At 60.6% G+C, this 27776-nt stretch overlaps 2 protein-coding genes and 1 non-coding gene across 6 annotated transcripts; 2 read left to right on the forward strand and 1 right to left on the reverse strand.

The window, feature by feature from the left end:
- The first annotated feature begins 889 nt into the window (after positions 1 to 889).
- On the forward strand, positions 890 to 15137 carry ABCA7 (ATP binding cassette subfamily A member 7). 3 transcript variants are annotated; one of them, XM_068997094.1, is made up of 49 exons: positions 890 to 1094; positions 1211 to 1304; positions 1507 to 1648; positions 1731 to 1858; positions 1923 to 2044; positions 2118 to 2312; positions 2410 to 2499; positions 2599 to 2833; positions 2928 to 3067; positions 3144 to 3260; positions 3409 to 3588; positions 3665 to 3873; positions 3972 to 4148; positions 4346 to 4568; positions 4673 to 4894; positions 5638 to 5842; positions 5911 to 6027; positions 6201 to 6372; positions 6523 to 6654; positions 6749 to 6888; positions 6965 to 7102; positions 7249 to 7460; positions 7586 to 7658; positions 7913 to 8115; positions 8226 to 8274; positions 8488 to 8550; positions 9146 to 9300; positions 9392 to 9516; positions 9592 to 9690; positions 9883 to 10078; positions 10200 to 10294; positions 10470 to 10502; positions 10838 to 10943; positions 11026 to 11100; positions 11343 to 11512; positions 11580 to 11757; positions 11843 to 11958; positions 12114 to 12258; positions 12347 to 12470; positions 12559 to 12691; positions 12774 to 12894; positions 13003 to 13065; positions 13142 to 13248; positions 13482 to 13623; positions 13693 to 13827; positions 13904 to 14007; positions 14159 to 14251; positions 14333 to 14570; positions 14646 to 15137. In XM_068997094.1, exons 1-49 carry the CDS (start codon positions 1029 to 1031, stop codon positions 14784 to 14786), a joined length of 6738 nt encoding a protein of 2245 aa, XP_068853195.1. In that variant the 5' UTR covers positions 890 to 1028; the 3' UTR covers positions 14787 to 15137. The 3 variants fall into 3 exon arrangements, with proteins under 3 accessions (XP_068853195.1, XP_068853197.1, XP_068853196.1); XM_068997095.1 differs by lacking the exons at positions 890 to 1094; positions 1211 to 1304; positions 1507 to 1648; ... (2 more) ...; positions 2118 to 2312; positions 2410 to 2499 and having other exon boundaries at positions 2680 to 2833; positions 2993 to 3067; XM_068997096.1 differs by lacking the exons at positions 13003 to 13065; positions 13142 to 13248; positions 13482 to 13623; ... (3 more) ...; positions 14333 to 14570; positions 14646 to 15137 and having other exon boundaries at positions 946 to 1094; positions 12347 to 12465; positions 12774 to 12891.
- A 213-nt stretch (positions 15138 to 15350) lies between these two features.
- LOC138099882 (U6 spliceosomal RNA) lies at positions 15351 to 15457 on the reverse strand. The gene has a single exon (XR_011146776.1). It is a non-coding gene; the product is annotated as a U6 spliceosomal RNA (small nuclear RNA).
- Positions 15458 to 15763: 306 nt separating this feature from the next.
- TMEM259 (transmembrane protein 259) lies at positions 15764 to 26561 on the forward strand. 2 transcript variants are annotated; one of them, XM_068997050.1, is made up of 11 exons: positions 15764 to 16405; positions 18261 to 18527; positions 18821 to 18986; positions 21127 to 21237; positions 22117 to 22239; positions 22560 to 22660; positions 23545 to 23602; positions 23926 to 24009; positions 24503 to 24635; positions 24998 to 25097; positions 25758 to 26561. In XM_068997050.1, exons 1-11 carry the CDS (start codon positions 16181 to 16183, stop codon positions 26550 to 26552), a joined length of 2163 nt encoding a protein of 720 aa, XP_068853151.1. In that variant the 5' UTR covers positions 15764 to 16180; the 3' UTR covers positions 26553 to 26561. The 2 variants fall into 2 exon arrangements, with proteins under 2 accessions (XP_068853151.1, XP_068853152.1); XM_068997051.1 differs by having other exon boundaries at positions 18821 to 18932.
- Positions 26562 to 27776: the final 1215 nt, after the last annotated feature.

Raw genomic sequence — 27776 nt, forward strand, 5'->3', positions numbered from 1 at the left:
CAGCGGATGTGGACACTCAGACACCTCTGTCTCCCCGTGTAACCCCCACCCCGGCAGCTGCTTCTTTCTCTCCGTGTCACCCCATCTGACCCCGCTGCATCCCTGGAGGAATCCTGCCCCCGGACCCACTCGTGTCCGGCCCCGCAGGCCGATTAGGCGGATTTCCCAGCCGGGATCCTAATCCCGCTGCCCCGTGCCTGCTTATCCTGGCTGCGCCCGGGACCCGGCTTAGCCCCAGGCGCGGGCGGATGGCGGCGAGCGCGGGGCGGCGGGTGAGTGCGCGGCTCCCCCGGCCCCGGGGAAAAACGAGGGGCAAGTCGGGGGTGGTGATGGTGTCCCGGGCTCGCGGTGACCGGGGAGCCGCCCCGGAGCTCGGTTCTCCCGGGGCGCGGGTGGATGCACCGGGGCGGAACGCTGCGGGTTGAGTCGTGCCGGCGCCGCCACCGGGCTCGTCACTGAGCTGCCTTGGCAGAGCTTTGCCGCCGGGCCCCGGAGCTGCTGGCCCCGCTCCGGGGGTGGGTGAATTCCCAGAAACTGGCCGAGATGCGGCTGCTACCCGCGGGATCCGGGTGTCGGAGCTCGCTCCTGGAGCCCGCAGAACCGGAGCAATTCCGCTCCTGGGCTGATGAGAGCCCCACCCACATCCTTCTCACGGGGAAACTGAGGCACGGGCAGGTCTCAGACTTCCCCTGGCTGCCCAGCTCGCCGGGGCTTGGAGCTACTCCTGGGGTGCCCGGCTGCTCCCTGCGCCTGGCGTGGGCTTTGAATCGTGCTCCTGGCTCCTGGACAGAGCTCGTGCCCGATTCTGGTGCTTTCGATTTAGGAAAGAATGTGATTTGAGCCTTTAGCTCCGGAAAGGAGCTTTGCTGCAGGAATGCTGTCCGGCTCCTGCCGGCCCCGGAGCTCAGCCCTGTGCCCGGCACTGTGCCCGGGGTGTGATAAGCCCCGAACCAGAAGGAAGTGAGAGCCCAACCGTCGCCCTCGGCTTGGGGCTGCCCCCCCCTGCTCTCACCCGCAGGACCCGCGCGATGGCCGTGGGTACCCAGCTGGGGTTGCTGCTCTGGAAGAACTTCACCTACCGCCGGCGGCAGCGGGTGAGTGGGCGATTGGGGTGGGGCTACCCAGAGCCGCTGGTGCCTGGCACAGGGGCAGGCAGAGCCCTGGACACTGATGGGCACCGAGACCCCCACCAACCTTGCGTTTCCCCCAGATCCAGCTGGCTATCGAGATCCTGTGGCCTCTCTTCCTCTTCCTTATCTTGATCTCAGTGCGGCGATCCCACCCGCCCTTCAAGCAGCATGAGTGTGAGTGTCCCCTGTAGGACCCCCTGAGCCAGCTGAGCCCCCTCTGCATGCCCCTGTACGGGAGCCCTTTGGGGTGACACCGGCGGGACAAACACGGGAGGTGGTCACAGGCTGGGGGCTCGCTGGCATCGCCCTACTCGGGTGTGTGTGGGGTCCCGGGGGTCCTGTACTGCCCCCCTGAACCTGCCTCCCTCTCCCTTAGGCCACTTCCCCAACAAGGCGCTGCCCTCGGCAGGAACCCTGCCCTGGCTGCAGGGCATCATCTGCAACATGAACAACCCCTGCTTCCGGCATCCCACGGCGGGAGAGGCCCCTGGCGTGGTGGGCAACTTCGATGGCTCCATGTGAGCGGCGGGGCCGCGGAGCTGCGGGGCAGAGCGGGGCTGGGCCGGGGTCTCATTGCCCACCCCATGTCCCATGTCACAGCCTCTCCCGCCTCCTGACCGAAGCCCGGCAGGTCCTGCTCCGTGGCCACGGGCAGCGGCTCCTGCGCAGCTTCGCTCGGCTCCTGCCCGCCCTGCGCCGGCTCCGGGACAGTGGGAATCAGCGGAGGGGTGAGCACCGGGGGCGGGGAGTGCCGGGGGAGCGAGACCCCTTGTCTGACCCCTGCTCCCCCAGCTCTGCCGGTGAGGGAATACTTGAGAGAGAACGAGACCTTCTCCCGGTTCCTGCGGACCAACACATCTCTGCCCCCGGTGCTGGTGGATGAGCTGATGGGGGCTCGGCTCAGCCCCCGCATCGTGAGTGTCGGCGCGGTGCCCACTGCCGGTGCCCACTGCCGGTGACCGCATCATGACCCCCCTCTCCCTCCAGTTCTCCCTGGAGAGCATTCGCCTCCCGCTAAAAGCCCTGGTCTGCAACGCCTCGGTCCTGGGGAGCTTCCTGGTGGAGGGCGACGCCGACTCCACCCGGAGCCTGCAGCAAGGACTGTGCGCACTGCCCAGCTCCCAGCTCCGTGCCATGGAGAGCTCCTTTCTCTCCCAGATGGACTTCCCGCGGCTCCTGGCGGTGAGCCCCCAGCGCGGTCGGGTGCTGGAAGGCACCGAGACAGAGACCCCTGGCCTCCCCGGCAGGGCTGTGACCCCCTTCCCATGTCCCCTTGTAGGAACAGCTGAGCTCAGAGTTGGGCGGAATCGCTGGCACCGTGGAAGCTTTGGGCACCTTCCTGCGGGATGCAACATCCCTGATGGAGGAGGTACACCCCTCACTCCCCTGCCCCCTACCCACCCACACCGTGTCCCTGAGTGTCCCTGCCCCCCAGTGCCCTGCTCCACTCTCATCCCACTCTCTCCAGGTCTCCTCCATGACCAGCCTGGCCGAGCTGCGGCAGGAGTTAGGGGGGCTGAGGGCCCCCAACACCAGCAGCACCAGCACGGGTGCCTTCACAGCCCTGTCACGCATCGCCTGTGGACACCCCGAGGGTGGGGGGCTCAGGATCCCCTCCCTCAACTGGTACGAGGACAATGACGTCAAAGCCTTCCTGGACCGTAACAGCTCGGAGAAGAGACCCGTGGCCTCAGGCAGCAGCAGTAAGTGGGGGGCTGTGGGGGGTTCGGCCAGGTGCTGTGTGGGGCAGTGGAGGCTGGTGGTGTGGAGCTGGTGGTGAGGGCTCTGCACCCCCAGGTCCCTTCTGCCGGGAGCTGCTCCGCAGCCTGGAGTCCAACCCCCTCTCACAGATCTTCTGGCAGGGGATCAAGCCCCTCTTTGTGGGGAAGATCCTGTACACGCCACCCGGGCCCGGCCCCGACAGTGTGATGGCTGAGGTGAGTGGGGGCTGCAGGTGGCTCCGGGGGGTTTGGGGGGGTCTCATCCTGGACCTGTCTCACCTCCCTCACACAGGTGAATCGGACCTTCCGGGAGCTGGCGGTGCTGGGGGAGTTGGGGGGTGCCTGGCAGGAGCTGGGACCCCGAATCTACACCCTCCTCAACAGCAGCCTGGAGATGCAGATTCTCCAGGTGCGTGACCCCAGGCTCCTCCCATCGGGAACAGGGCTGCTGTGGGGTGCAAGGTGGGGTGTGGGGGGGGGCAGCTGGCCAGGAGCAGGGTGGGGTGCAGGTGGAGCAGGGTGGGCTGCATGGCCTCCCATACCCTGGTGCTTTGCAGGACCTGCTGCTGGCCCCAAGCACAGCCCAGATCCTGGACGGGTTCCTCAACGGCACCTCCTGGAAGCTGCCGGAGCTGGCCACGTTCCTGGCGGGGCCAGTGGGGGGGCCAGGCCTTACGTGGCACCAGGTGTACGCTGATGTGGATGCGGTCCTGAGCACGCTGTCACAGTTCATGGAGGTGCGTGTCACCCTGCTGTGGGTGGGTTGCCCCCCTGTGCCCCCATGCCCGCTGACCCCTACCTGCCTTCCCATAGTGTGTCTGCCTGGACAAGATCGAGGCAGTGGCCACAGAGGAGCAGCTGGTAGCCCGGGCCCTGGAGCTGCTGGAGGAGCAGCAGTTTTGGGCAGCAGTGGTCTTCCAGCCCCCCATCAATGCCACAGCCCCTGGACTGCCACCCCACGTCCGCTACAAGATCCGCATGGACATCGATGATGTCGCGAGGACCAACAAGATCAAGGACAGGTTGGAGGATGCCCACCCTGTGTGTCTCCATGGCCAGCCAAGCAGCCTGTGCTCTTTGCCAGGGGATCCCTGGTCCCAGCACTGTGCTCTGCCCCCAGGTTTTGGGACCCAGGCCCTGCAGCTGACCCCTTCAGTGACTTGCGCTATGTCTGGGGAGGCTTCGTCTACATTCAGGACCTGGTGGAGCAGGCGGTGGTGCGGGTGCAGACTGGGGCTGCCCCACGGACAGGGGTCTATGTCCAGCAGATGCCCTACCCCTGCTACGTGGATGATGTGTAAGTGGGCAGGGGGCAGCTCTGGACTGCTGGGACTGTTGTGACCCCCCTGCTGCCATGGGGGACACGTCCGAGCATCCTGCAGCATCGCTGCCCTGGGGAGATGGCACAGGGCTGGTTGTGCCCTTCTGTCCCTGGCCCAACAGTGGCCTGGAGGTGTTGAGCTAGGGGCAGAATGTCTGGTGGTATCTCCCCAGGTTCCTGAGGGTCCTGAACCGCTCGTTGCCTCTCTTTATGACGCTGGCCTGGATCTACTCAGTGGCCATGATCATCAAGGGGGTGGTGCACGAGAAGGAGACGCGTCTCAAGGAGACCATGAAGACCATGGGGCTGAGCAGTGGGATCCTCTGGCTCAGCTGGTTCCTCAGCAGCTTCATCCCCTTCCTCCTCAGCTCTGCCCTCCTTGTCCTCATCCTCAAGGCAGGTTGCAGGTCTCGGGGGACAGGGCAGGTGACACAGAGAACATCAGGGCTGGGAGCCAGCATGGGGAGGCTCCACAGGGTTCAACCTGCCTCCATCCGCAGCTGGGAAACATCCTGCCCTACAGCGACCCAGCAGTCATCTTCCTCTTCCTCGGCACCTTCTCGGTGGCCACCATCAGCCAGTGCTTCCTCATCAGCACCTTCTTCCCCCGTGCCAACCTGGCCTCGGCGTGCGGTGGCATCATCTACTTCTCGCTGTACCTGCCCTACGTGCTGTGCGTCGCCTGGCGCGACTACATCACCTTCCCAATCCGCGTCCTCGTGGTGAGCGCCTGGAGCTGCCCCTCTGCGGTGCCCCTGGTGCTCTGGGTGGGGGTATAGGGATACAGGGGATGGGTGAAGGCCAATGGGTTACAAAGGATCTGCATAGGGTCTCCTAAAGGATTGTGGGTCTGTCTTTTCTCGCCGTGACCAAAGTGGTGGTTGCCTTTCCAGGGAGTCCTGCTGGGCGATTGCAAAATCTCTTATCTCAGCAGAGATCCCTCCAGGGCAGGGGCTGGGCATACCCCACAACTCCCCCTTCTGTATTTATTAAAAAGGCATTCCCAGCAGCGTTTCTGCAGCAACGTAGGAGGCAAGGGAACTTAAGTAACACAGTAATAATTACAATGAATACCCACAAAGCTCCCTTAATCAAAGATGCAATCCATCCAGTTATTCCCTATCGTCCAAAAAGGTCATTGACCCAGTCTAGGCTCTTATCTACTGTTAGGTCATCGAGGCAGCGGTGAGGACAGCATCAACGTAGACACATTTCATCTTTGGAGAGGGATGGGGCTTCTGAGAGGGAATATAAGCGAGACTTGTTAGCTTTGTGGTGAGAGGGGAAGTTTTGGGGTTTAGGGAGGTTTGACAAGGGTTGAGGGAAGGGGATATTTTGGGGTAAAAGGGGTGATAACATATAAACTAAGGATCAGTTTTTCAGGCTGTGTCTGGCCTACAGCTTGTCTTTGGGCTGCATCTCCCAGGCCACTCTTTGCCCACGCTGCCATTCTTGCCATCCCCAGAGCCTGCTGTCCCCTGTGGCCTTCGGCTTCGGCTGCGATTACTTCTCCCTCTACGAGGAGCAGGGGGTGGGCATCCAGTGGCACAACCTGGGTGCCAGCCCCGTGCCAGGAGACCCGTACAGCTTTGCTGCAGCCATGGGGCTGCTGCTGCTGGATGCTATCCTCTATGGCCTGGCGACCTGGTACCTCGAGGGTGTCTTCCCAGGTGTGTGCAGCCCCTCTGACCCCCAGCTGCCCCTCAGCCCCCGCCCCACTCAGCCCCGTTTGCTGCAGGTCAGTATGGGATCCCCAAGCCCTGGAATTTCCCCTTCCTGAAGAGCTACTGGTTTGGAGAGTCATCCTCAGCTAGGCACTCCCTGTACCAAATCAGCCCCCACACTGCACCCCAAGGTGAGTCGCTGCCCACCCTGGAGCTGTGTGGCCGAGGGCAGTGACCATGGAGCAGGGCTGGAGCCCCCCAGCCCAGGCCTTGCTCCCCAGAGGAAGGTCCTGCACCCCATGGTGAGGGGTCCTTCCCCCAGCAAAGGGTCCTGCCTGGGATGTGACCCCTTGATCACTTCCAGTGCTGGTGGAGGAGCCGCCTGCCGAGCTCCAGCCCGGTGTCTCCATCCGCAACCTGGTGAAGGTCTATGGCAGCAGCGGCCGTGCAGCCGTCAACGGGCTGAGCCTGGACTTCTATGAGGGGCAGATCACATCCTTCTTGGGCCATAACGGTGCTGGAAAGACCACCACCATGTGAGCCACAGAGGGGCTGCATGGCCACGGCTGGGGACAGGAGCTGAGCCTGACCCTTGTCCCCACCTGGTCCCCACACAGGACAGGGCACCCCGACCCCAAGCCCTGCTGTTCCTGCACTCCATGACCCACTTTCCTCACCACATCCAGGTCCATCTTGACTGGCCTCCTGCCCCCCACTTCGGGCACTGCCTATATCCTGGGCTGGGACATCCGCTCCGATATCGACAGCATCCGCAAATCCATGGGGATGTGTCCCCAGCACAACGTGCTCTTTGACATGTAGGCAGGGGTGGGGAGGTGTGGGGAGTGACGCAGGGCTGTCCCCCTCCATCCCTGTGCCCCTCACTCTGCCCTGCTCCCCCTCTCCCCGCAGCCTGACGGTGGAGGAGCACGTCTGGTTCTACGGGCGGCTGAAGGGGCTCTCGGAGCAGCAGGTGCAGGAGGAGATGGAGCAGCTGCTCCAGGACACGGGGTTGTCCCACAAGCGCCGAGAGCAGACCAGGAACCTCTCAGGTGCGTGCAGGGGTCAGGCTGGGTGCCTGAGAGGGGGTCAGTGGCTCTGAGCCCCCCCAGCGCTGTCCCTCTGCAGGCGGGATGCAGCGGAAGCTCTCGGTGGCCATCGCCTTCGTGGGCGGCTCCCGGGTGGTCATCCTGGACGAGCCCACGGCCGGCGTCGACCCCTTCTCCCGCCGCAGCATCTGGGAGCTGCTGCTCAAGTACCGCAAAGGTCAGGGCTGGGGGTCCCCCCCTTCGCCCTCTGAGCCCCCCAGCCTGAGGCGAGCAGGGGGATGTGTTGGTGGGGAGAACCTGCAATGGGGCAATGGGGGGGGTCCGGCAAGGGGATCTGGGGTCAAGTCCATTCCTGGTCCCCAGGCCGCACCATCATCCTGTCCACCCACTACATGGACGAGGCGGAGCTGTTGGGGGACCGCACCGCCATCATCTCGCAGGGCCGGCTCTGCTGCTGCGGGTCCCCCCTCTTCCTCAAGGCCAGGCTGGGCACCGGCTACCACCTCACCCTGGTGAAGCGGGAGCGGAGCGGGACAGGTGGCAACACCAGCACTGTCCCCGGTGTCACCAAAAAGGTGGGTGCCTCTGCCCTGGTGATCATCCCCCAAAGGGCAGCCAGTGCCTCTGTCCCGGGTATTGGGGGGAACTGGGGGCCAGGTCCTGCTGTGGGGTGCCAGGGTCCAGCCACCCTTTCCTGCAGGACGGCAGCGACTCGGAGCACAGCAGTGACACAGGCCTGGGCAGCGAGCGGGGCAGTGACGCCAGCGCCGTGGGTGAGGGTCTTGTCCCCTCACAGTGTCACCCTCAGCTGCTCCCCGTACATCCCCCGTCAGCCAGGGGAGCTGGGGGTGCACAGCCCTGCATCCGCCTCCTCACCTCTCTTCACTGGAGGGGCAGAAGGGGATCCCCATCCTCTCCCACCTTCCCCGTGGACCCTCAGGCTGGGATGCCGGGCACATGGAGCTGTAGCCAGCTGCGCCAGCCAGTGGCTCCTGCCCCAGGTTTCCAGCCCTTCCCATCCCCCCAGATGTGGCCCAGCTGTCAGCGCTGATCCAGAAGCTGGTGCCCGGCTCCCGGCTGGTGGAGGACATTGGGCACGAGGTGCTCTTTGTCCTGCCCTACAGTGGGGCCAGGGATGGGACCTTCGGGGAGCTGTTCCGCGAGCTGGACACACGCCTGGGGGAACTGGGGGTCTCCAGCTACGGCATCTCCGACACCACTCTGGAAGAGGTACCCAGAGAGGCTGTAGTCAAGGGGCTCCCAGGGTGCCCTCAGGGGGTTTCTCTCACCAGGCTGTGGGTGTTGGTGTGCGTTTAACACCAGCCCTCCCACACCCCCAGATCTTCCTGAAGGTGGCTGAGGACACAGGGCTGGACACTGACACCACAGGTAAAACCCCTCAGTCCTGGCTGCAGCTGAGCTCTGGGGTACAGGGGGTGCTGGGGAGGTGATAAGCAGCCTGGAGCAGAGGTGTGGGGGTGTCCCCAGCACCCTGAGTGTCCCTGCCAGGGCTGGGGTCCCCTCTGGGTGTACCTGTGGCTGCAGAGATGTGTCAGCCTGTGGCCTTGGCCCTGCCCTGGCATCTTGTCCTCATTTTGTCAGGGACCGCGAAAGGAGCAGCCCCATGCGAGACGGGGGACGTGGATGTGGCCGATGGAGAGCTGGGTAAGGATGGGGAGGTGGGACCCCCGAGCTGCTGCTGAGTGCTCCCCACCTCCAGCCCCTGGGGGCCATGGCACATGTCCATCTGGGCAGGTGTCCATCCAAGCAGGCATCCCTTCAGGCACATGTCCCTTCAAGCAGGGGGATACTCAGGGACCCTCGTGCAGCATTTCTACCTCCCAGTTTTGGGGTGTCCCCAGAGCAAAGAGCCAGGATGAGGGTGGGTTTGGGGGAGTCCAGCTCTGTGCAAGGGTTGGGATGGGACATGAAATCCCAGCCCCCTTATCCTGGATGGAGAACTGGCATGGGGGCAGCAGCCATGGGAGTCTGGTGGACTGTGATGGTTTGGGGCACCAGCTCTGCCCTGGGTGGGTGCTGACCCCTGCCCAGCTGTAATCCCTCTCTCCTCTCCTCTCCTTTACATTGAGCCAAAGGAGCCCGGCGAGGTAGGAGCTGGGAGCTGTTTGGGGGGGCTGGGGGCTCCTGCATGCAGCATCCCGTCCCTGCTGGGGTGGGGGGGGATACCCCTGCCAGCACCCTGTCCCTCCACGCCCAGCCTGGCACGAGCCCCTTGCCAGACCCGTCTCTGCCCTTGCAGCAGAGGAGCCCCGGGAAACGGACCTGCTGCGGGGGGCGGCGGGGCAGGCCTGCGGCAGGGTGAGGGGCTGGGCGCTCACCTGCCGCCAGCTCCGTGCTCTCTTCACCAAGAGGATGCTCCACGCCCGGCGCAGCACCCGCGGCTTCTTCGCGCAGGTGGGGCCGCGGGGAGGGGATGGGGCAGGGCACGGGGCAGGGTGGGGCAGAGCCAACCCTGACCCTCCTCCCCACCCCTCGACCTCCTCAGATCGTCCTCCCCGCTGTCTTCGTCTGCATCGCGCTGCTCTTCAGCCTCATCGTGCCGCCCTTCGGGAAGTACCCGCCGCTGCAGCTCCAGCCCTGGATGTACGGGCAGCAGTTCACCTTTTTCAGGTGTGTCCCCAGCCCTCTGCCCGCCGTGTCCCTCGTCCCCCACTGCCACCAGCTCACTCCTGTGTCTCCCGGCAGCAACGACGCCCCAGGAGACCCCGACACGGCCCGGCTGCTGGACGCGCTTCTGGCCGAGCCCGGCTTCGGCACCAAGTGCATGAAGGAAGAGGGGAAGGCGTGAGTGCCCGTGGGACAGGGCTGGAGGAGGCAGCCGGGGCTTAGCCCTCACCTCAGTGCCCACCTGCCCACGGAGCCCCTGGTGTGATGCCATGGCACTCCCAACCATCCCCGTGGTTGGTCCCAGTGCCTCTGGTTCACACCGGATTGGTAATGGGGGTCTCTCTCTCTCTCGCTCTCCCGGGTGCCCAGGACGGGGCTGTGCCCACCAGCTTCCCACCCCGATGGCTTCTCGGCCCCCTCAGCCCCCCCATCCCTGCTGGAAGCGCTGTGGCGTGGGAACTGGACACAGGCTGAGCCGTCCCCCCCGTGTCAGTGCAGCGGGCCAGGGGCACACAGGATGCTCCCTGAGTGTCCCGAGGGGGCCGGGGGGCTCCCACCACCCCAGGTAACCCCCAGCTCAGCAGGGGTAGCCCCAGGACTCTGTCACTGCTGGCTGTGGGGGCAGGTGATGCTCCGGGGAGGCCACGGGGCTGGGTGTCCATCTAGCCCATCTGTCCATCCTGCAGGTGCAGAGGGGCACAGGGGACATCCTTCAGAACCTGACAGGCAGGAACATCTCTGACTACCTGGTGAAGACCTACCCCCAGATCATCCGGCAGGAGTGAGTGCTGGGGCTCGGAACATCAGGGACACTGTGGGGACACCAAGGGAACACCCCAGGGACACCTGGGGGAAGGGGACACTGTTGGGGACGTGTCTGGGTGGGCAGGTGCTGCCCTAATGTCCCCTCGGGGGGTTTCTCTCTCCTCTGTCTCCCCCCACCTCGTTTCTTTCAGGCTGAGGAACAAGAAGTGGGTGAATGAGCAGAGGTGAGCTGGGCAGGGACTGGGGCCTGGCACAGCCAGGGATGGGAAGAGGCAGGAGATCCCTGGTGGGTTTGGGGAGAGCCTGAGGGGTCCCTGGGCAGAGCCATCATCCAGGTGCCTTCAGCCCTCTGCTGTGTGCCCCTCCTGCTGTCTGGGTGGGTGGAGAGTTGAGTTTGCACAAGGGTGGCGGTGGCAAATGGGTGGCAGGTTTCATAGAATTGTGGAATTGTAGAATCTCATGGGGTGGAAGGGACCCACGTGGATCCTCAAGCCCAGTTCCTGCCACGCTGGCAGTGGGAGTCTCTCTGGCAGGTTTGGGAGCCCCGTTTCTCCCTCAGGTACGGCGGCTTCTCCCTGGGTGCCGGCAGCTCCCAGGCCCTGCCGTCAGCAGCGGAGGTGGATCAGGCGGTGCTGGAGCTCCGGGTGCTGCTCAGCATCACCCCGGTACGGCTGCACTCAGACCCTGGCTCAGCTCTGGCGTCCCAGTGCTGGGAGAGCCCTCCTCACCCTGTGTTCCTGCACCCAGGGCAGCCCTTCAGATCGGCTCCTGGCCAACCTCAGCCGCTTCATCGAGGGTTTGGACGCCCGCAGGAATATCAAGGTGTGCCCAGGGCTGGGGGTCCCTCAGGGGCAAGAGCTGGGGGGCAGTAGGGATGTGACAGCTGTGTCCGCTCTGGGGTTGGAGCAGCCCAAGAAGGACTGAGAGTGGCTGGGGTTGGAGGGAAGCAGGAGTCCGGTGGGGAGTGAAGGGGCTCCTGGTGGGAGCAGGTGCTGCAGGCCCAGCCAGGGGCAGTGCCAGGGTATGTGGGGGCTCTGAGCTGCCCAGGCCTCTCCGTGCTGCAGGTCTGGTTCAACAACAAGGGCTGGCATGCCATGGTCTCCTTCCTCAATGTGGCCAGCAACGGGCTGCTGCGAGCCTGGCTGCCCCCTGGCACCGACCCCACGCGCTTCGGCATCACGGCCACCAACCACCCCCTCAACCTCACCAAGGAGCAGCTCTCCGAGGCCGCCCTGTGAGTGCTGGGGATGGGGGTCCTGCAGCCTCCTCTGGCCCCTGCTGAGCTCTCCCCTCCTCGGCAGGATGGCCACCTCTGTGGACGTGCTGGTCTCCATCTGCGTGATCTTCGCCATGTCCTTTGTCCCGGCCAGCTTCGTCGTCTTCCTCATTGAGGAGCGGGTCAGCAAGGCCAAACACCTTCAGTTCGTCAGCGGGATGAAGCCCATCACCTACTGGCTGGGCAACTTCGCCTGGGACATGGTGGGGATGGGGATGGGGACAGGGACCAGTTCCAAGGGGTCTGGTCCCACCCCTGACCCCTTTCCTGGCTTTTCCATCCCCACAGTGCAACTACCTGGTCCCTGCACTGCTGGTCATCCTCATCTTCCTCTGCTTCCAGCAGGAATCCTACGTGTCCTCGGCCAACCTGCCCTCCCTGGTGCTGCTGCTGCTGCTCTACGGGTGATGGGGCAGCAGAGCCCAACAGGGGCGAGGGGGTTATGGGGCTGGGGGCAGCCGGGGTGAGGGGGTTGTGGTGCTTGGGAGGGTGGGTGCTGTCTCAATCCCCCCAGGTTGCAGGGTGCACCTCGGCCAGCCCCTGTCTCTCCCCCCTGCAGATGGTCCATCACCCCCCTGATGTATCCAGCCTCCTTCCTCTTCAGCATCCCCAGCACCGCCTATGTGGCCCTGACCTGCATCAACCTCTTCATCGGCATCAACGGCAGCGTGGCCACCTTTGTGCTGGAGCTCTTTGTGGACCAGGTGAGCCTTGGGATGCCCCAGACCCCCCATCCCTTCCCTGCCAGGACCAGTGCCAGCTCCCCTACCCCTCTCCTCGCTGCCCTGACAGAACCTCAATGACATCAACCACGTCCTGAAGAAGGTTTTCCTCATCTTCCCCCACTTCTGCTTGGGCCGAGGCCTCATTGACATGGTGAAGAATCAGGCAATGGCTGATGCCTTTGAGAGGTTCGGTGAGTCTGGTGCTGTCAGGGCTGCTCACCCTCCCCAAAGCCCAGCATGGGGCTCCCCCATGCCTACAGCCCTTCTCGCTGCTTGCAGGGGACAAGCGCTTCGTGTCCCCCCTCTCCTGGGACCTGGCAGGGAAGAACATGTTTGCCATGGCCATCGAGGGCATAATCTTCTTCCTCTTCACCCTCCTGCTGCAGTACCACCGCTTCTTCCTGCGCCTGGCGTGAGCACTGGCCGGGGGGGTACCCTGGGGGTGCTCAAGGGGCTGGACAGCCCTGGATGTGCCCCTACCACTGTTCCCACAGGCCACGGGCTCTGGAACTGCCCTCGCTGGGGGATGAGGACCAGGACGTGGCCAGGGAGCGGGCGAGGGTGGGCAGCATCCCCCTGCACAGCCACCTCCTGCTGCTGAAGGACCTGACCAAGGTGGGTGCGTGGTGCTGGACCCTGCTGTGACCTCCAGCCCCCCCTCAGTCCCTGGCCATGCCGGCGGTGACAGGAGGGAGCACTCGGTGCCACCTCTCCTCCATGCAGGTGTACCGGCGCAGGAAGGCTCCGGCCGTGGACCGGCTCTGCGTGGCCATCCCCCCCGGGGAGGTGAGGGACAGATGGACAGACAGACAGCACTGTGGGCAGGGCCAGGGCTGCCGGTGACCCTGCTCTGCCCCCACAGTGCTTTGGCCTCCTGGGGGTGAACGGGGCCGGGAAAACATCCACCTTCAAGATGCTGACAGGGGACACAGAGGTGACGCTGGGAGAGGCCTGGTTGAAGGGGCACAGGTGGGTGAATGCAGGGACCCCATGGTTCGGACCCCTCTCCATGTCCCCACAGCACCCATGCTATCATCTCTGTCCCCGTGCTCCACCTGGCCCTTTGCCCTTCAGCCTGCTTCATCCTCATCCTCATCCCTGCAGCTGCTTGTCCCTATTCCCACAGTATCCCTGGCACATGTCCCCATCTCGCAGTGTGCTCACCTCTCCCTGCCCCACGCTCACCTGTCCCCAACCCACAGCGTGCTCACCGACCTCCAGTCCGTCCACCAGCACATGGGTTACTGTCCCCAGTTTGATGCCATCACGGACCTGCTGACAGGGAGGGAGCACCTGGAGTTCTACAGCCGCCTGCGTGGGGTCCCGGAGGAGGAGACCCCCAGGGTAGGGCCTGCACCCTGGCCCCCCTAGCCCATGGGGAGCCCCCACCCTCACCTCCTCTGTCTCTCGCAGGTGGCTCAGTGGGGCATCGCTGCGCTGGGGCTGGGCCCGCACGCGGACCGGCCGGCGGGCAAGTACAGCGGGGGCAACAAGCGCAAGCTCTCCACGGCCATCGCCCTCCTTGGCTGCCCCCCCGTCGTCTTCCTGGTGAGGGGGGCAGTGGGAGGCCCCACAGCAGCACCGGGGTCCTGCCCAGACTGACCCTGGGCTGGGACCGTTGCAGGATGAGCCCACAACAGGGATGGATCCACAAGCCCGGAGGTTCCTGTGGGAGCGCATCCTTGGCGTTATCCGGGACGGGCGATCTGTGGTGCTCACATCCCACAGGTGAGTCCCCACCAAAGGGCCTGCAGCCCCACCAAAGGGAGCACCCCTCTGCCCCCATAACCCCCCTATAGGGGAGCACCCTTATTCTTGTGGGACCCCCCCGGAGGGGAGTGTCCCTATGCCCCCGGGGGGCTCACACGTGCCCGCCCAGCATGGAGGAGTGTGAGGCGCTCTGCACCAGGATGGCCATCATGGTCAACGGCCGGTTCCGCTGCCTGGGCAGCGTGCAGCACCTCAAGAACAGGTACCGGCTCAGGGGGCTCAGGGGTCTCCTGAGGGCGGTGGCCAGGGCCAGTCCTTGCAGCAGTGTCCCCTCTCCCTGCAGGTTTGGGGACGGGTACACGGTGGTGGTGCGGGCGGGGGGCCCTGGCCCGGCAGCGGTGCAGGCCCTGCTGCCGCAGCACTTTCCCGGCATCGTGCTGCGGGAGCGGCACGGGGGACTGCTGCAGTACCACCTGCCTGCCCGTGTCGCCTCCCTGGCCACCGTCTTCAGCCTTCTGGCCGCACACCGTGGCCCTTGCCACATCGAGGACTACTCTGTGTCCCAGACCACACTGGACCAGGTGACAGGGGAGGCAGGTGCGAGGCTGAGGTGGCCTTGTCCCATGGTGCTGTCTCTCATCATGCCATCCCCGCAGGTTTTCGTGCACTTTGCCCAGGAGCAGAGCGATGGGGATTTTGGGGAGGTCACAGCCCCAGAGCAGGATGCGGCCCCCAGTCCTGGGAGGAGGCTGACCACGTTCCTGGAGGACGACAGCTACCAGGAGAGTGCTGTCTGAGTGGGGCATGGTGTCCCAGGGACCCCTACAGACCCCTCCCCAGTTGTCATCGCAGCACGACCCGGGCTCACAGGGCTTTGGGGTACTGCAGACCGCCGGAGCTGCACAGAGGAGGCCTGGGCACATCCTGCCCACTAACATGGTGTCACCATCCCATGGGACAGTGGGTGCTGGGGAGGGTCAGAGTGCTAGGACAGGGCTGGCCCCGGATCCCTGCAGTGGGGTGATGCTCCTGCAGGGTCTGAGCTGGATGGGGGATCTGGGGCTGGCCTTGGGACCCCGCTACTCCCCACCGGAGCCGAGCTTGCTGTAACAGAGCAATTCAATAAAGACTCGCGGTACTGCCGGGGAGCTCGATTGCCCCAATGCGATCCCAAAGAGGGACAGGGTGGGGGGCACAGTGGGACAGGGGCAGCAGCGTGGGCTTGGCACAGGCGAACATCGACCCACAGAGCCGCGCCTGGGGCTCTCCCGACTTCGTGGGGGGGGGCTGGAAGACGCCGTGCCGCGTCTGGGGGCCAAAAGGGTCCTCGCGGGGAGGGGCTCTGTAGACCGTCCGAAGAAAAAAATATGGAACGCTTCACGAATTTGCGTGTCATCCTTGCGCAGGGGCCATGCTAATCTTCTCTGTATCGTTCCAATTTTAGTATATGTGCTGCCGAAGCGAGCACGATATTCACTCTACCCACAGCTCTATTTAAACCACCTTTAGTTGATAATTTTTACGTCACTGCGAGTATATTTCCTCAGGCTCCCGCGCCTTTCTTCACAAGGTTACTCTCTCAGGCGATGCGTGCTAGTTTTTTATTCTGGATCTTTCTGTTTTGACGAAATTTTTTGCCTTTTCAAGGCCGAGTTGCCGCCCGCAGGTGCCAGCCGCGCGCGCTGCATGGCGGGAGATCCTTTATTTGCATGGAGGCGGGGCAGGTCCGGAGGGTGTCCTCCACCGTCCCGTCGTGCCCTGGGCGCGCGTGCGCGCGCACGCGCGGAGCCGCCGTGGCCGGCGGAGGAAGATGGCGGCGGAGTGCTGAGGGACGGGACGGGACGGGACCGCGCCGGGACAGCTGAGCCGCCCTCCGCGCCCGGGTTCCGCCGCCCCGCCCCGCCCCGCCGAGGGACCCCCATGGCTGCGGGAACAGCCCGGCAGCCGCGTCCCTGCTGTGTCTGCTCCGACCGCCCAGCTCCCGGGCCCCGCTGAGCGCTCAGGCCTGACCCGCTGGGCCTGAATCGCCGTCGCCCCGAAGCGTCTGCGCCGGGCAGGGGCCGGGGAGGGGGACGAAGTCAGCGCCGACCCCGCGCCCGCGGCCCCTCCGCAGCACCCGCCCGGTCCCAGCCCGCCCCGCGGAGGAGCAGCAGCCTTTTCGGGCCCAGCCCTCACCAGCCCCGCCGTCAGGATGTCCGAGAACCAGCCGAACGCCAACAACCACCACCCGGCCAACAACGCCGGGGCCGCCGGCGGCAACAACCGGGGCGTCCGCAACCCCAACCTCAACCAGAATCCCCTGATCAACGTGCGCGACCGCCTCTTCCACGCGCTGTTCTTCAAGATGGCAGTGACCTACGCGCGCCTCTTCCCTCCCTCCTTCCGCCGCGTCTTCGAGTTCTTCGTTCTCCTCAAGGTGAGGGGCAGTTCCTCCTGCCAGCCCGCGGCCGGGCTGAGGGCAGGAATTTCCTTAGAAACACGAAAAGTCGTGCCTCCGCCAGAGGTAGCAGGCTGTGTTTGGACCACACACTCCGAGCTGTCCCCGGAGCTCCCCTGGGCCCCTCCTGTGAGGGAGACATTAGTCTCCATGGTGGTCCCGGTGTTCCTTGCACTCTGGAACTCTCCTAGATCTGTAAATCAAAAGGAAATTGCTGAGCCAGCTTGCTGGGCAGCCAGGCTGGCTCGAGGCAAGAGAGGTTTCAATTTCTGTTTCCAAGCAATCGCACTTTTTGGGTACATTTCCCACATGACGTACTGGATTGCTGGAGTTTTGCTGGAGTCTTGTCTTTTTTGGAAGCAGTTAGGGCACAGCCCTGTTCTAACCCCGTTTCTTTCAGCAGTGCCAGGGATGTGTCACTGTGCTCTGAGGTGACCCCACCTGTCTGCTGGGTGATGGGGACCTCCCAGAGGGGCTTGTCAGTGTCCAGGGGTGACTGCCCGTAGGTAAAATCCTGCTCCACGGCTTCCAGGATGGGAAATTAGAGTAAGGAGAAGGGGAGAGCAGCTTGCCAGGTGACAGCAGCACACTCCTCTGGGTTGCTACAATTCAGCAAGAAAACATTCAGCACTGCTTGTCTCATACTGCACGGAAACATTTGGGTTTTTCACATCCCTGTTCCCTCTCCCAGTTGTACAGCTGGATCTCAGCCGGCAGGCTAGGACAGGGATGGTGCTAAAGGTGCAGTGGTCAGGCAGAGTGGCTGGGAGCAGTTTGTCTTGCTTCTGCCTCTGATCACAGCTCTCCCAGAGAAGGACAAACTTTCTCAGGGCTCTGTGGAGAGCAGCATGCAGGGTCAGAGGTCAGCAGCCTGCTCCCAGCTCTCCAGCTGCTAGCAGGAGGGAAGTGGGAGCCCACGTTCCCATCTGGAGCTGTGGGATTGTCTCTGGTTCTGCTGTGGCTACTGCAACCAGGGAGGTGGCTCTGCTCTACCTCCCCTCATGTCTCCCTGTGCAGCTCCTTTGCAGAGTGATGTTTACCAGGCTGTTTGTTCATCACAAATAGGTCAGGACAGCAGGGCTGATGAGGACAGAGCAGCGCAGGGCGGCTGGGAAGGGAGGTGTGAGCTCAGCAGTGCCGCTCGCTGTGCCAGCCATGCTTGGAGCTCTGAAATTTGGACATCTCTACACTCCAGGGAACAAGTTTTTTTAGTCCACTCTGCTTTGCTGTGGTTTATGGCCGTTCCTGGGATTGAGGCAAGGCAGGGAGCTGTGGTGCTCTGTGCACTCAGCCTCAGAGGCCAGCTCAACCACCCCGAGGCAGGACCTGTTCTTTGGGACAATGGATCTGACACAGATTTGGGTCTTGCTGCCCAGGAGTAGGTTGGCTTTGCTTAAAGTTTGCTTTATTCTGCCTTTACAAAGCTGGGCAAGCTTCTCTAGGTTTCAGCAGGAAACTTTGTGCTGAGGAGGGAAGGGTTGGAAGGCACGGACGTGTTTCCATTTCCTTCAGTATGCCTCGTGGCCTCATCCCACACCGGTGCTGTGTGTGGTCAGTTTTGGGGACGCTGGTGGTTGCAGGACCTGTGCTTTCAGAAGGCTGTCACTGTCAGCTCTGGGCTCAGGAACAGGAGCAGTTGGTTCCTGCTGCCTTTGGCGCGTTCCCTGCCGGAACTGCCGAGGTCTGGCTGCTGCGTTGTTGATGCAGGGAAGCACTGAAGCTCTTGTCCGCTTGCCAGTCTACTTGTCCAAATTATCCTGGTGTTTCCCAGGCAGAGAAGAGCTGGTGATAACTAGGGGATCTGGCAATCTCTGCCTTGTCTCCTGCCCTTTAGGCTCTCTTTGTGCTCTTCATCCTGGCCTACATCCACATCGCCTTCTCCCGCTCGCCCATCAACTGCCTGGAGCACGTGCGGGATAAGTGGCCCCGCGACGGCATCTTGCGGGTGGAAATCCAGCGCAACTCCAGCCGGGCCCCCATCTTCCTGCAGTTCTGTGGGGTCGAGAAGTTCCCAGGAATGGTGGTGGAGTCCACGACTGAGGAAGAGGAGGAGGAAGAGGAAGAAATGACTGTGGATATGTTTGAAAACAGCTCCATCAAGGTAAGGATGCGCTCCCTGTGTACGCTGGAGAGAGAAGCCTGGGCGTTGGGTTGGAGAGAAGTGCAGGTTGGAAGTGAAGTCCCTGTGTGATCCTTCGGTCTCCTGGAAACACAGCATGTTCCTTGGCTGCTCCTGGGTCCCCATGTTGGCCTCTGATGGTTTGACACAGAAAGGAAAGCTGGAGAAAGTGTCCTTTTATGCATGGGGAGGCCTTCATGTGGCTAGAGAGAGCATGGCAGGTGAGAGGTGAAGAGGCTGCTGACGTGGCTTTCCCTACTCTGGTTTTCCAACAGTTTGAGCTGGATATTGAGCCCAAGGTGTTCCTCAAGCCATCCCGAGTGAGCAGCACTGAGCTGCCACACAACGACAGCCAGGAGTTCTCGTTTAGTGATGCAGCCACTAAAGGTATGCAGCCTCTGCGGGAGACTGTGTCCGAGTTTGAGATGCTAGCCCGAGCAGGTAATCACACCTTCACTGCTACCTGTGCTCCTCCTTCCTCCCCTCATCATCCTCCCCACACATCCCTTTCCTGGCTCCTTGGGGCACCTGCACAGTGACCTTAAATGTCTTCCTGATGTGTTTACCTGTGGTTAATCGTGTCAGTACTAACAGCAGACCCACAGTGAGCTCTGCTCTGAAGCTGGGGGGATGCTGGGGGTTGGGGGGAGGCTGGGTTAGAAAAATTGCCAGGCCAAGAGGCTTCAGATTGACCACGGGTGAACGAAGGCTCTTGGCCTGGCAGGTTCCTGCGATGGTCGGTGTCGGGTATCTCAGGTGAGCCTGAACCCCCTGTTCTGAGCCATTCACTGTCCCCTGCAATCCACAGGGATCCCCTGACAGCGACATTCCTTCAAGCATGAACAGGGTTTGGGCTGTGTTCTGGGTGCTGAGCCAACACCAGCACTTGGAGCCGCCAATTTGCTACAGTTAATTAATCCCAAAAGCCACCAAGCGGGTTCTGGTGGATTGCGATAGAGTGCTGCTGTTCCACTCAGATGTTCCCTGGCCTTATCCCACCCTTTTCCAGCCTGACCTAAGCTGCTCAGGCCCTGTAAACTCCAGAGGGAGATTTAGTAGCTTTGTATTATTTAAAATGGAATTCCAGTGTGGAAAGGCTTCTGTTTCTAGTGGTTAAGGTGCGAAATCTACTAAAGAATATTTATCTAAAAATAGAACTTAGGACCTGGATTCTTTGTCTTTTTCCACAAAATTTGCAAAAAATTTGCCTCTTTCTCCACACTGTTGTCTCTGTGAAGGCTGGAATTCTTTGCTCTGAGATACACTGGGGTTGTGGCTGTGGAGCAGGATGAGACTAGACAATGTCCTATTCCTTGGTCTTGCAGTGGATTTGCTTGATGCTCATCCAGAGCTCATTAATCCTGAATTAAAGGTCATTAAGACCAGAGAGCAGTAAATGTTTTTGGTGCAGGACCTTTATTGCTGGTGCCTGGGTTCTGAGGAGAGTCACATTGTGCTGGGCTGGGGCACTGGTGGGAAGTCCCTTGTTTTGCTGAATGCCTGGTTGGAAACATTCCAGAAAAGGAGAGGGAGAGAACAGGCTGTTTTCCAGATTAGTTACAAAATTCACATCTTTAAGTCAGTCCCAAATACCTATTTTATTGTTTTTTCTAGGTTTTCTGTCTTCTCAGTGCACCAAATTTGATGTTTAGTCAGAATATTTTACCATGAAAAAAATATTTTATTCTACAAAGGAAGTAATTATTTGTTGATATTTAAACCCTTGATTTCCTTTTGCGCTTAAAGCTGTTTATAATAGAAACAAGACAAACCCAACAACCCAGCTTGTGTTTGCTGCCCAGTAAGGGGATCAGGGGATCTCTGTCAGTGCTGGGTCAGGTGTGGCTCTGTTCAGGTCTTGTGTCCCTTTAACTGTCGCTGTGGTGCCGGGAGCTGCCTGACAGCTGCCTGCCTCCCCCCTCCTGGAGATAGACCCTGGCAGTCTGAAAGAGCAGGGATTAAATTGCTTGGCTCTGGCTTAGTGGGAGGTTTTGTCCTTTCAGAGATGATGTAGCAAAAAAACCCCATCTCTTTGGATCCTTTCTTGGAGAAAAAAAAAAAAAATGAGGAAACTTCAGGCACCACCAATTTTTGGGAAAGCTGTAATTGCTGCTGCCTTCAGTTCTGACATGTAATTGCAGCACTGACCTCATTCCCCTGGGAAGTGCAGGGTTCTTGCCTCTGGAGTGCTTACTTGCTGTCCAGCAGGTGTAAAGTGGATTTTCCTGCTGGTTCCCAAACAACGTGGGAAGCAGAAATTGAACAGAGCAGGAACAAGTGGCTCTGGGGTTGCCAGGCAAAGATGTGGGCAGGTTCTGGGCAGAGCTTGGAACTGCTTCCCTGAAGCTTTCCTAGAAGTCTCACATTAAGGACTAATGTCAAGGGAATGGGCTGCAATTCCAGAGAGTTTGCATTGATTTATGTTTAATTGGTTGAGGGAAGCCTGGAGCCCACGTTTGCAACCAGTTCCCTTTTCAAGAACATGATGGGAGGGAGGGAACCCAGAGGGGCTGTTTCTTCATGGTGGCTGTTTGCAGATGTGGGTGTTGAGTCTCCCTGTCTCCCCGTGTCTCTCTCCCAGTGTGGCCACAGGAAGAGTACATTGTGGAATACTCTCTGGAATACGGCTTCCTGCGCCTGTCCCAGAGCACGCGGCAGCGCCTCAGCATCCCCGTCATGGTGGTGACCCTGGGTGAGTGGGAGGCAGCCCAGGCAGGGCAGGGGGCTCAGGGGTGGGTGCAGGGGTGGGTACCTGCAGTGCAGAGACCTCCACACCACCTCTGGGAACTCTTGCTGAAGTCGATGGCACTCGCTTCCCACGCGGGAGAGCTGCTGTGCACAGCCTGTCTGCCTTTAGTAGGTCACAGCTTTCCAGGAGGAGCCTTCTGAAATGGTGGAGCCTGGTTCAGTGAGCCCTGATGTCATGCCCAGCACAGTTTTCCCGCATGGACCAGGGAAGAGCTCTCTCCCTGGCTGAAGGCACTGAAGCTCTGGGCTCAGTGTGGAGCAGCAGGGTTAGAGCCTGGTGGCCAGAGCAGCTGTGCAGGTGTTGGGGACAGTGCTCAGGGATCTGTCACCCCCTGTGAGCACCAGTGGGTCATTTCCCTGAACAGTATTCTCTTCTCCTGGTATTTGCTCCATTAAAACTTGTCCAAGTCAGGAACACAGCCTCAGACCTTCTCGTGCCTGTGAACTGCTGTATCAATCAGAGTGGAGTTTGTTACTTCCTCCCACTCAAGCTGAAGCAGAGCTGGATGGGGGTTAAGCAGTTTTCCTGTGCAGTCAGGGTGAGCCCAGGAGATAGGCCAAGCCTAGAGGGTAAATTCTCTTTTTGTCTGTGCCAGCACAGACTGTGATGGCCCTGACAATCCTTAAGGCCCGACTACCATTAGCACTGTAATGTGGCTGGATCTGTCAGGGGGTGACACTTTCCCTCCCAGTCCTGCCAAGTTTGGTTTTACTGCCTCAGATCCGCATGCAGGTGCAGCTCTGCTGGCACAAGTATCCTTCACATCGTGCCTTTGTGGCTCCAGGTGTGAACAGTGTGAAAGGGTTTTTGTGTTCTCTCTAGATCCTACCAGGGATCAGTGCTTTGGGGACAGGTTCAGCCGCCTGCTGCTGGACGAGTTCCTGGGCTATGATGACATCCTGATGTCGAGTGTCAAAGCTTTAGCTGAAAACGAGGAAAACAAAGGTAAGGCCTGGAGGAGTCGCAGCAGCGGCTGCTTGGAGCAGTGGGTGTTTGCTCTGTGGATGCCTGACTATCATCTTCTGACTATTGATTAATCTGTAATGCAGGGAGCAGCTCCCTGTGTTATTGTCAAGGACAAAATGAGGGAGGCAGGAGGGGAGAGGTGTCTGGAAATGTGATTTCCTCCCGCCTCACCGCCCTGCATGACAATGAATGCTGCCCTGAGGATTTGCTCCAAATCCTGTTTCTTTAGCAGGCGCTGGAGCTTGGTTCTTAGTCTATGCATTAATCACACTGAGCTCGTGTTCGTGCTTTTTCTCCAGGTTTCCTTCGCAATGTGGTGTCCGGGGAGCACTATCGCTTTGTCAGCATGTGGATGGCCAGGACGTCCTACCTGGCAGCCTTTGTCATCATGGTCATCTTTGTAAGTCACCGTGAGCCGGGCAGTGCCTGGACTCAGCCTGGTGCTGGGCAGCGAGTGGTTGGTGCTACAGCAGAGCTCTCATCTGCTTTTAAAGTGTAGTTGGTGGAGGATGAGGCTCTACTCTGGGGCATTTTTTTGGTTGGTTGGTTGGTTTGTTTTTTTTTTTAGAGTTTCTAAAGTCCACCAGTGAAATGAGCAGGAGAGCTGACCTAGAATGCAGTGCTGTTTCCATTGTCAAAAGGGAGCTGCTGTTAATTTCTAAGTGTCCTTAGTACACTCCAGCTGTCAGCACAGGGTGCAGACATTTGTCCTCTGAGACTTTTAAGAACAGCCCAGACTGATTTGCCAGGAGTGATCAAGATAAACCAAGTGATGATGTGTGAGATGAGGTGTTCTCAGATAGACATCAGACAAGATCCCAGGCGATAACTACCCCGTGTTTGTTGTCTTGGGTGGCTGTGGGTGACTGTCTCTTTGTGTGTGGCTGTCCCACCCACTGGGGCAGGTCTGTCCACAATCACACTGTGGGCACTGAAGAGGAGCTGAGTGCAGGGAGGTGCTGGGAGCTGCGGGAGGAGCAGGATAGAGGACGGGAGAATCCCTGCTCCCAGCTCTGTGGGTTGGCGTGGCCACAGCGCAAACATTCAGGATTGGTCCCTTTACAAACAAATCCCTTACTGTCTATTCCCCTGCAGCAGCACAGAGATTAATTGCTGTTTGTGAAGCCCTAATTACTCTTTGGGAAATGGCTCTGCACAGCTCCAGCTAATGAACGTGGGATGTGCAAGCCCTGGCTCGCCCGGGCCTCTGCCGCAGTGCGATTCTGTGTGACTCCCTGCATCTGTGGGGCTCTAATCTGCCTCCCCTTCTCTCTCCTGTTCCAGACTCTCTCTGTCTCGATGCTGCTGCGCTACTCACACCATCAGATCTTTGTCTTCATTGGTAAGGACTGGCTGAAGGGTTTGGGTTGTGCTGGGCACTCTGCCTGCTCCAACATGGGGTGTCGTAGAGTCACAGCAGGTTTGGGTTGGAAGGACCTTGAGGATCATTAGTTCCAGTTTAGAAGGGTAGCTTCTAAATTGTACCTGCACAGGGAATATATCTCTTGCTCCCAGTCACTGCACTTGCCAGAGCTGTTCTCTGTCCTGAGAAGTATTGGCTGGGGACAGAGGATGTGTCCGCACTGAGTGGGCAGTACCATGGGGTGGAGGGTTCTGTGACCCCCCCCATCCTCTCCGTGCCACAGCGTGTTTTTCCTCTTGCAGTTGACCTGTTACAGATGCTGGAGATGAACATGACCATTGCGTTCCCTGCTGCTCCACTCCTCACTGTCATCCTGGCTCTGGTCGGTAAGGACTTGCCTCACTGCTTGTGTCTGCAGCACATCCCTCTGGGATCTGTGGGAAGTCTAATTCCCTGTTCCGAGCTGGCCACGGCAGGTGGTTACTGTGGCTGCTCATCACAAGGCAGAAGGCTCTGGAATTTGATGGCACAGTGAGCTCCATTGTCCTTCTGGGTCCCCTGGAAAAGCAGCAGTTTGTTGGGAAATCCCAGAATCCACAGCTTTGTCTGTCCCTGGAGCTCTGTTGCAGGTTCACACTCTGTGGCCACGTTGCATTTGTACAATTCAAATTTAAAAAGCAGCAAAACCCCCCTGAAATCTGCACTGCGGGAGGCAGCTGATCCCTGGGACATTGCAGGTGGAATGTTCTTGGCCGTAGCTGCTGCCATAAGCAGAGCCCAGTTACCTGCCCTGGGCAGGTGCAGTCACAGCCCTACTCCGAGGTGCCAGAGAGCCCCTTCCCATGCCCTGCCATGTGCTGATGTCCCCTCTGTCCCCAGGTATGGAGGCCATAATGTCTGAGTTCTTCAATGACACCACGACCGCGTTCTACATCATCCTCATCGTGTGGCTGGCGGACCAGTATGACGCGATCTGCTGCCACACCAACACCAGCAAGAGGCACTGGCTCAGGTAAGGGCTGGCTGTGGCCACATTCTTTTTGCCTATCCTCCTCCAGCTGCTCTGAGTCCTTCCCAGCACCCTCAGGCACAAACGGCCTCCACTCCTAAGGCTGTTACCTGTGTGGCTCCTTGGGAGCTGCCCCACATGTCACAGGGTCTAAAGTGCAATTTCTCTGCTTTGGGTTTGGGCCTGGATCTTGGAATCACTTTGATCTTCCCCAGCCCCTTGGTTTTTACTGCTCATAGACAGGCAGCTCTAATTACCTGTTAATGAGTCTGTGTCATCCTGGGCAAAGTGCCCCAGCTCAGGCTGGTTGTTGGGAGGAGAAGGGAGCTCACATTTTTCCTGATCTTTCTTGCCTTCTTGTCCAGATTCTTCTACTTGTACCACTTTGCCTTCTATGCCTACCACTACCGCTTCAACGGGCAGTACAGCAGCCTGGCACTTGTCACCTCCTGGCTCTTCATCCAGGTGAGTCCCTGCAGGGCTGCTGCAATACTTGGGGGCATTTGTCAAACTTCCTCTCAAGCTGGGTTGGAGGAGGGATCCTTATTTCTGCAAGAGATAGAATTAAGTGTGGTTTGGAAACGGGGCAGCAGAATGAGGCTGTGGAAGAGGGGATTATTGAATTGCTGCCTTCAGTCCAGCCGTGGGCCTGACAATAACTTGGTGCCACAGGGGTGTTAGGAAGGATTTCTGTCCTGTCCTTCTGGAATAAATCCTGGGGAGGGTCTGCCTTGCAGAGGAGCTGTTCAGGTCTGTGCAGTGAGGATGCTGGCAGAACCAACTCCAAGCTGATGTCTCCAATATCCTGGATCAAGCATACTTGTTGGGTGTCTCTGGTTGTTGACCTGCTGCAGGGTGGGGACAGGGAATAGAGGATGGGCCAGAGGAATGCTGTCATCCTTCTTTTCCAGCCTTTGAAAGGGAAGAGGGGTTGTTCTCTCTTGCCTGTCTTCAGAGGGAAACTATAAAGCAGGTTGCAGTAGTCATAGTGGAAGGGATAGGTATTTCCAAACTTGCTGCTAACCTTCTGGCTGTCAGAGCAGCTGGATTCTCCAGGAGAAGTTTGGTTTTCTTGGGATGTGGTGGCCCAGACCCAGGGTGACGCCTTTCCCTTTCCTCCACCAGCACTCGATGATTTACTTCTTCCACCACTATGAGCTGCCAGCCATCCTGCAGCAGATCCGGATCCAGGAGATGCTGCTGCAGAACCAGCAGGTCGGGCAGGGCACCCAGACCACGCTGCAGGACAACCTCAACAACAACACCACAGCTGCCCCAGTCGAGGCCGGGGGCCGCCGAGCCCCGCTGGCCGCCGGGCCCCCCGGGGAGGGCAGCAGTCCGGCCGCCCTGACCCCCGGCGAGGCCTCCAGCGTCATCGCCGCCGCTGCCGCCTCCGTGGGCAGCGACCTGAACTGGGTGGCCGAGACGGCCGCGATCGTGACAGAGGCCTCGTTTCTGTCTGACCTGAGCACAACCCTCCTGGAGCCCACCATGGTGCACGAAGCCATGGCCAACGGGACCCCTCAGGAGCCAGCCACAGCCTCTGGGTTGGTTGCCCGCATCAGGGTCAGCAGCGACCACCCGGAGACAGCCGTGGGCTCCATCACCATCGAGGTCACCTCAAAGTCCGTGGTGGCCACCGCAGATGCTCCCCCTGCTGCTGGGGCTGCGCTGCAGGAGGGGGCGGGCCCCAGCCCCTCCCTTCCCAAGCAGACTGAGGCTCTGGAGGGCTCAGACAGCCGAGCAAAACCCAGTGGCAAGAACTGCATGGGCAGCAGCAGCGTGGCAGAGCCCCTGCCAGCCTCGGGGGGTGACAGTGACCAGGACAGAGGTTTTGAGGATCGAGGGGAGAGCAGCCCCTGCCCAGCACCAGCAGAGAGAACACCCAGCTCAGAGCCAAGCTCCAGGAACCTGTCCTGAGCACCGTTGCTGTTGCCGTTGCCCTGGACTGCCGGGAAGGCATTTGGATTTTGTTTGTTACTATTTCTCACTTCACCATCATCCTTAACCCATGGATCCCTCTGAGCAGAGCTGGAGCAGTTGGGACAGAGCAGGGCTGCGGTGACCTCCCTTCCCTGGGAAAGGCACGGGGGGCTGTGGGAAGGATGGGAGGGTTTGGTCCCCTGGCCCACACAAGTCTGGGGCACCTTTGAGGCCACAGATGAGCCAGCTGCCTGTTCCCACCCTGCCCCGCTCGTGCCCTGGCTTTTCCTTGTCCCCAGTCCCCAGCTTTGCCCCTGCAGCTGCGTTTGCAGTCTAGGTGCTGATCCCATGTGAGAGCTGACCTGGGACAGGCCACGCGTGTGGCAGCTTTGTGGTTAGAGTAGGAGTGGATAGAACAGGCAGAGAGTGTCCAGCCCCCATGGGAGAGCCACAGAAGCGATTCCCGGTCACCTTTCCTGCTCCTGAGGGGAGGAGGAGCTTTGACCTCCCCCAGGCACAAGGTCTGCCCAGGCCAGGGCACAACCAAAGCAGAAGCTGCAGTTCAGCCCCCTTTTTTCTGTCCTTGAGCTTCCCATGGTGGGTGGGTTGGGAGTGGAAGGTGCTGTGTCTGGGTGGGAGCTGCCATCCCAGGAGCCATGAGTGGTGCTTGGTGGGTGCAGCCGTGCTGCAGTGGGTGTCTGGAGAGGTGATGGGCAAGGGCAGCAGCTCTGTCCTGCACAGCTCTGCTCTGGGTGAGGCAGCTGCTTTCCAGTGCCTTGTCCCTCCCATGGGACACGTTTGTGTTTAGGATCAGCCCCATCCCAGAGGAGAGAGTGGCTCCTCATGCTTAGAGTGTTGCATGAGCTGGTTTAGCAAAGAACCAAAACACTAAAGCCAAGACATTTCAGCTGGTTTTCCCCCATTTCCCTGGCAGTGGAGGTGAGGCTGGCAGAGCCCGACCCCTCTGCCAAGAGGCTGAGCTGGGGGGGTGCTGCCTGTGGACCCTTGCAGAGGGGCCAGATCCATGCCAGGATGTGCTGGAAGGGGTGTTTGTGCAGGGAGGTGGAGCAGAGTGAGGCTGGGATGAAGCTCTGGGAGAACCATGGTGGGACAGGGCAGGGACAGGAGGTGACACATGGGCACTTAGCTCTTGGGGACAGCTGGGTCCCTGCACAGATGTCCCCGAGTTCAGCGTTGTCCCCCTATGGCTGAGCAGTGTCT

Source organism: Aphelocoma coerulescens, chromosome 28 (genome assembly GCF_041296385.1).
Source record: "Aphelocoma coerulescens isolate FSJ_1873_10779 chromosome 28, UR_Acoe_1.0, whole genome shotgun sequence".
Taxonomy (NCBI): Eukaryota; Metazoa; Chordata; class Aves; order Passeriformes; family Corvidae; genus Aphelocoma; species Aphelocoma coerulescens.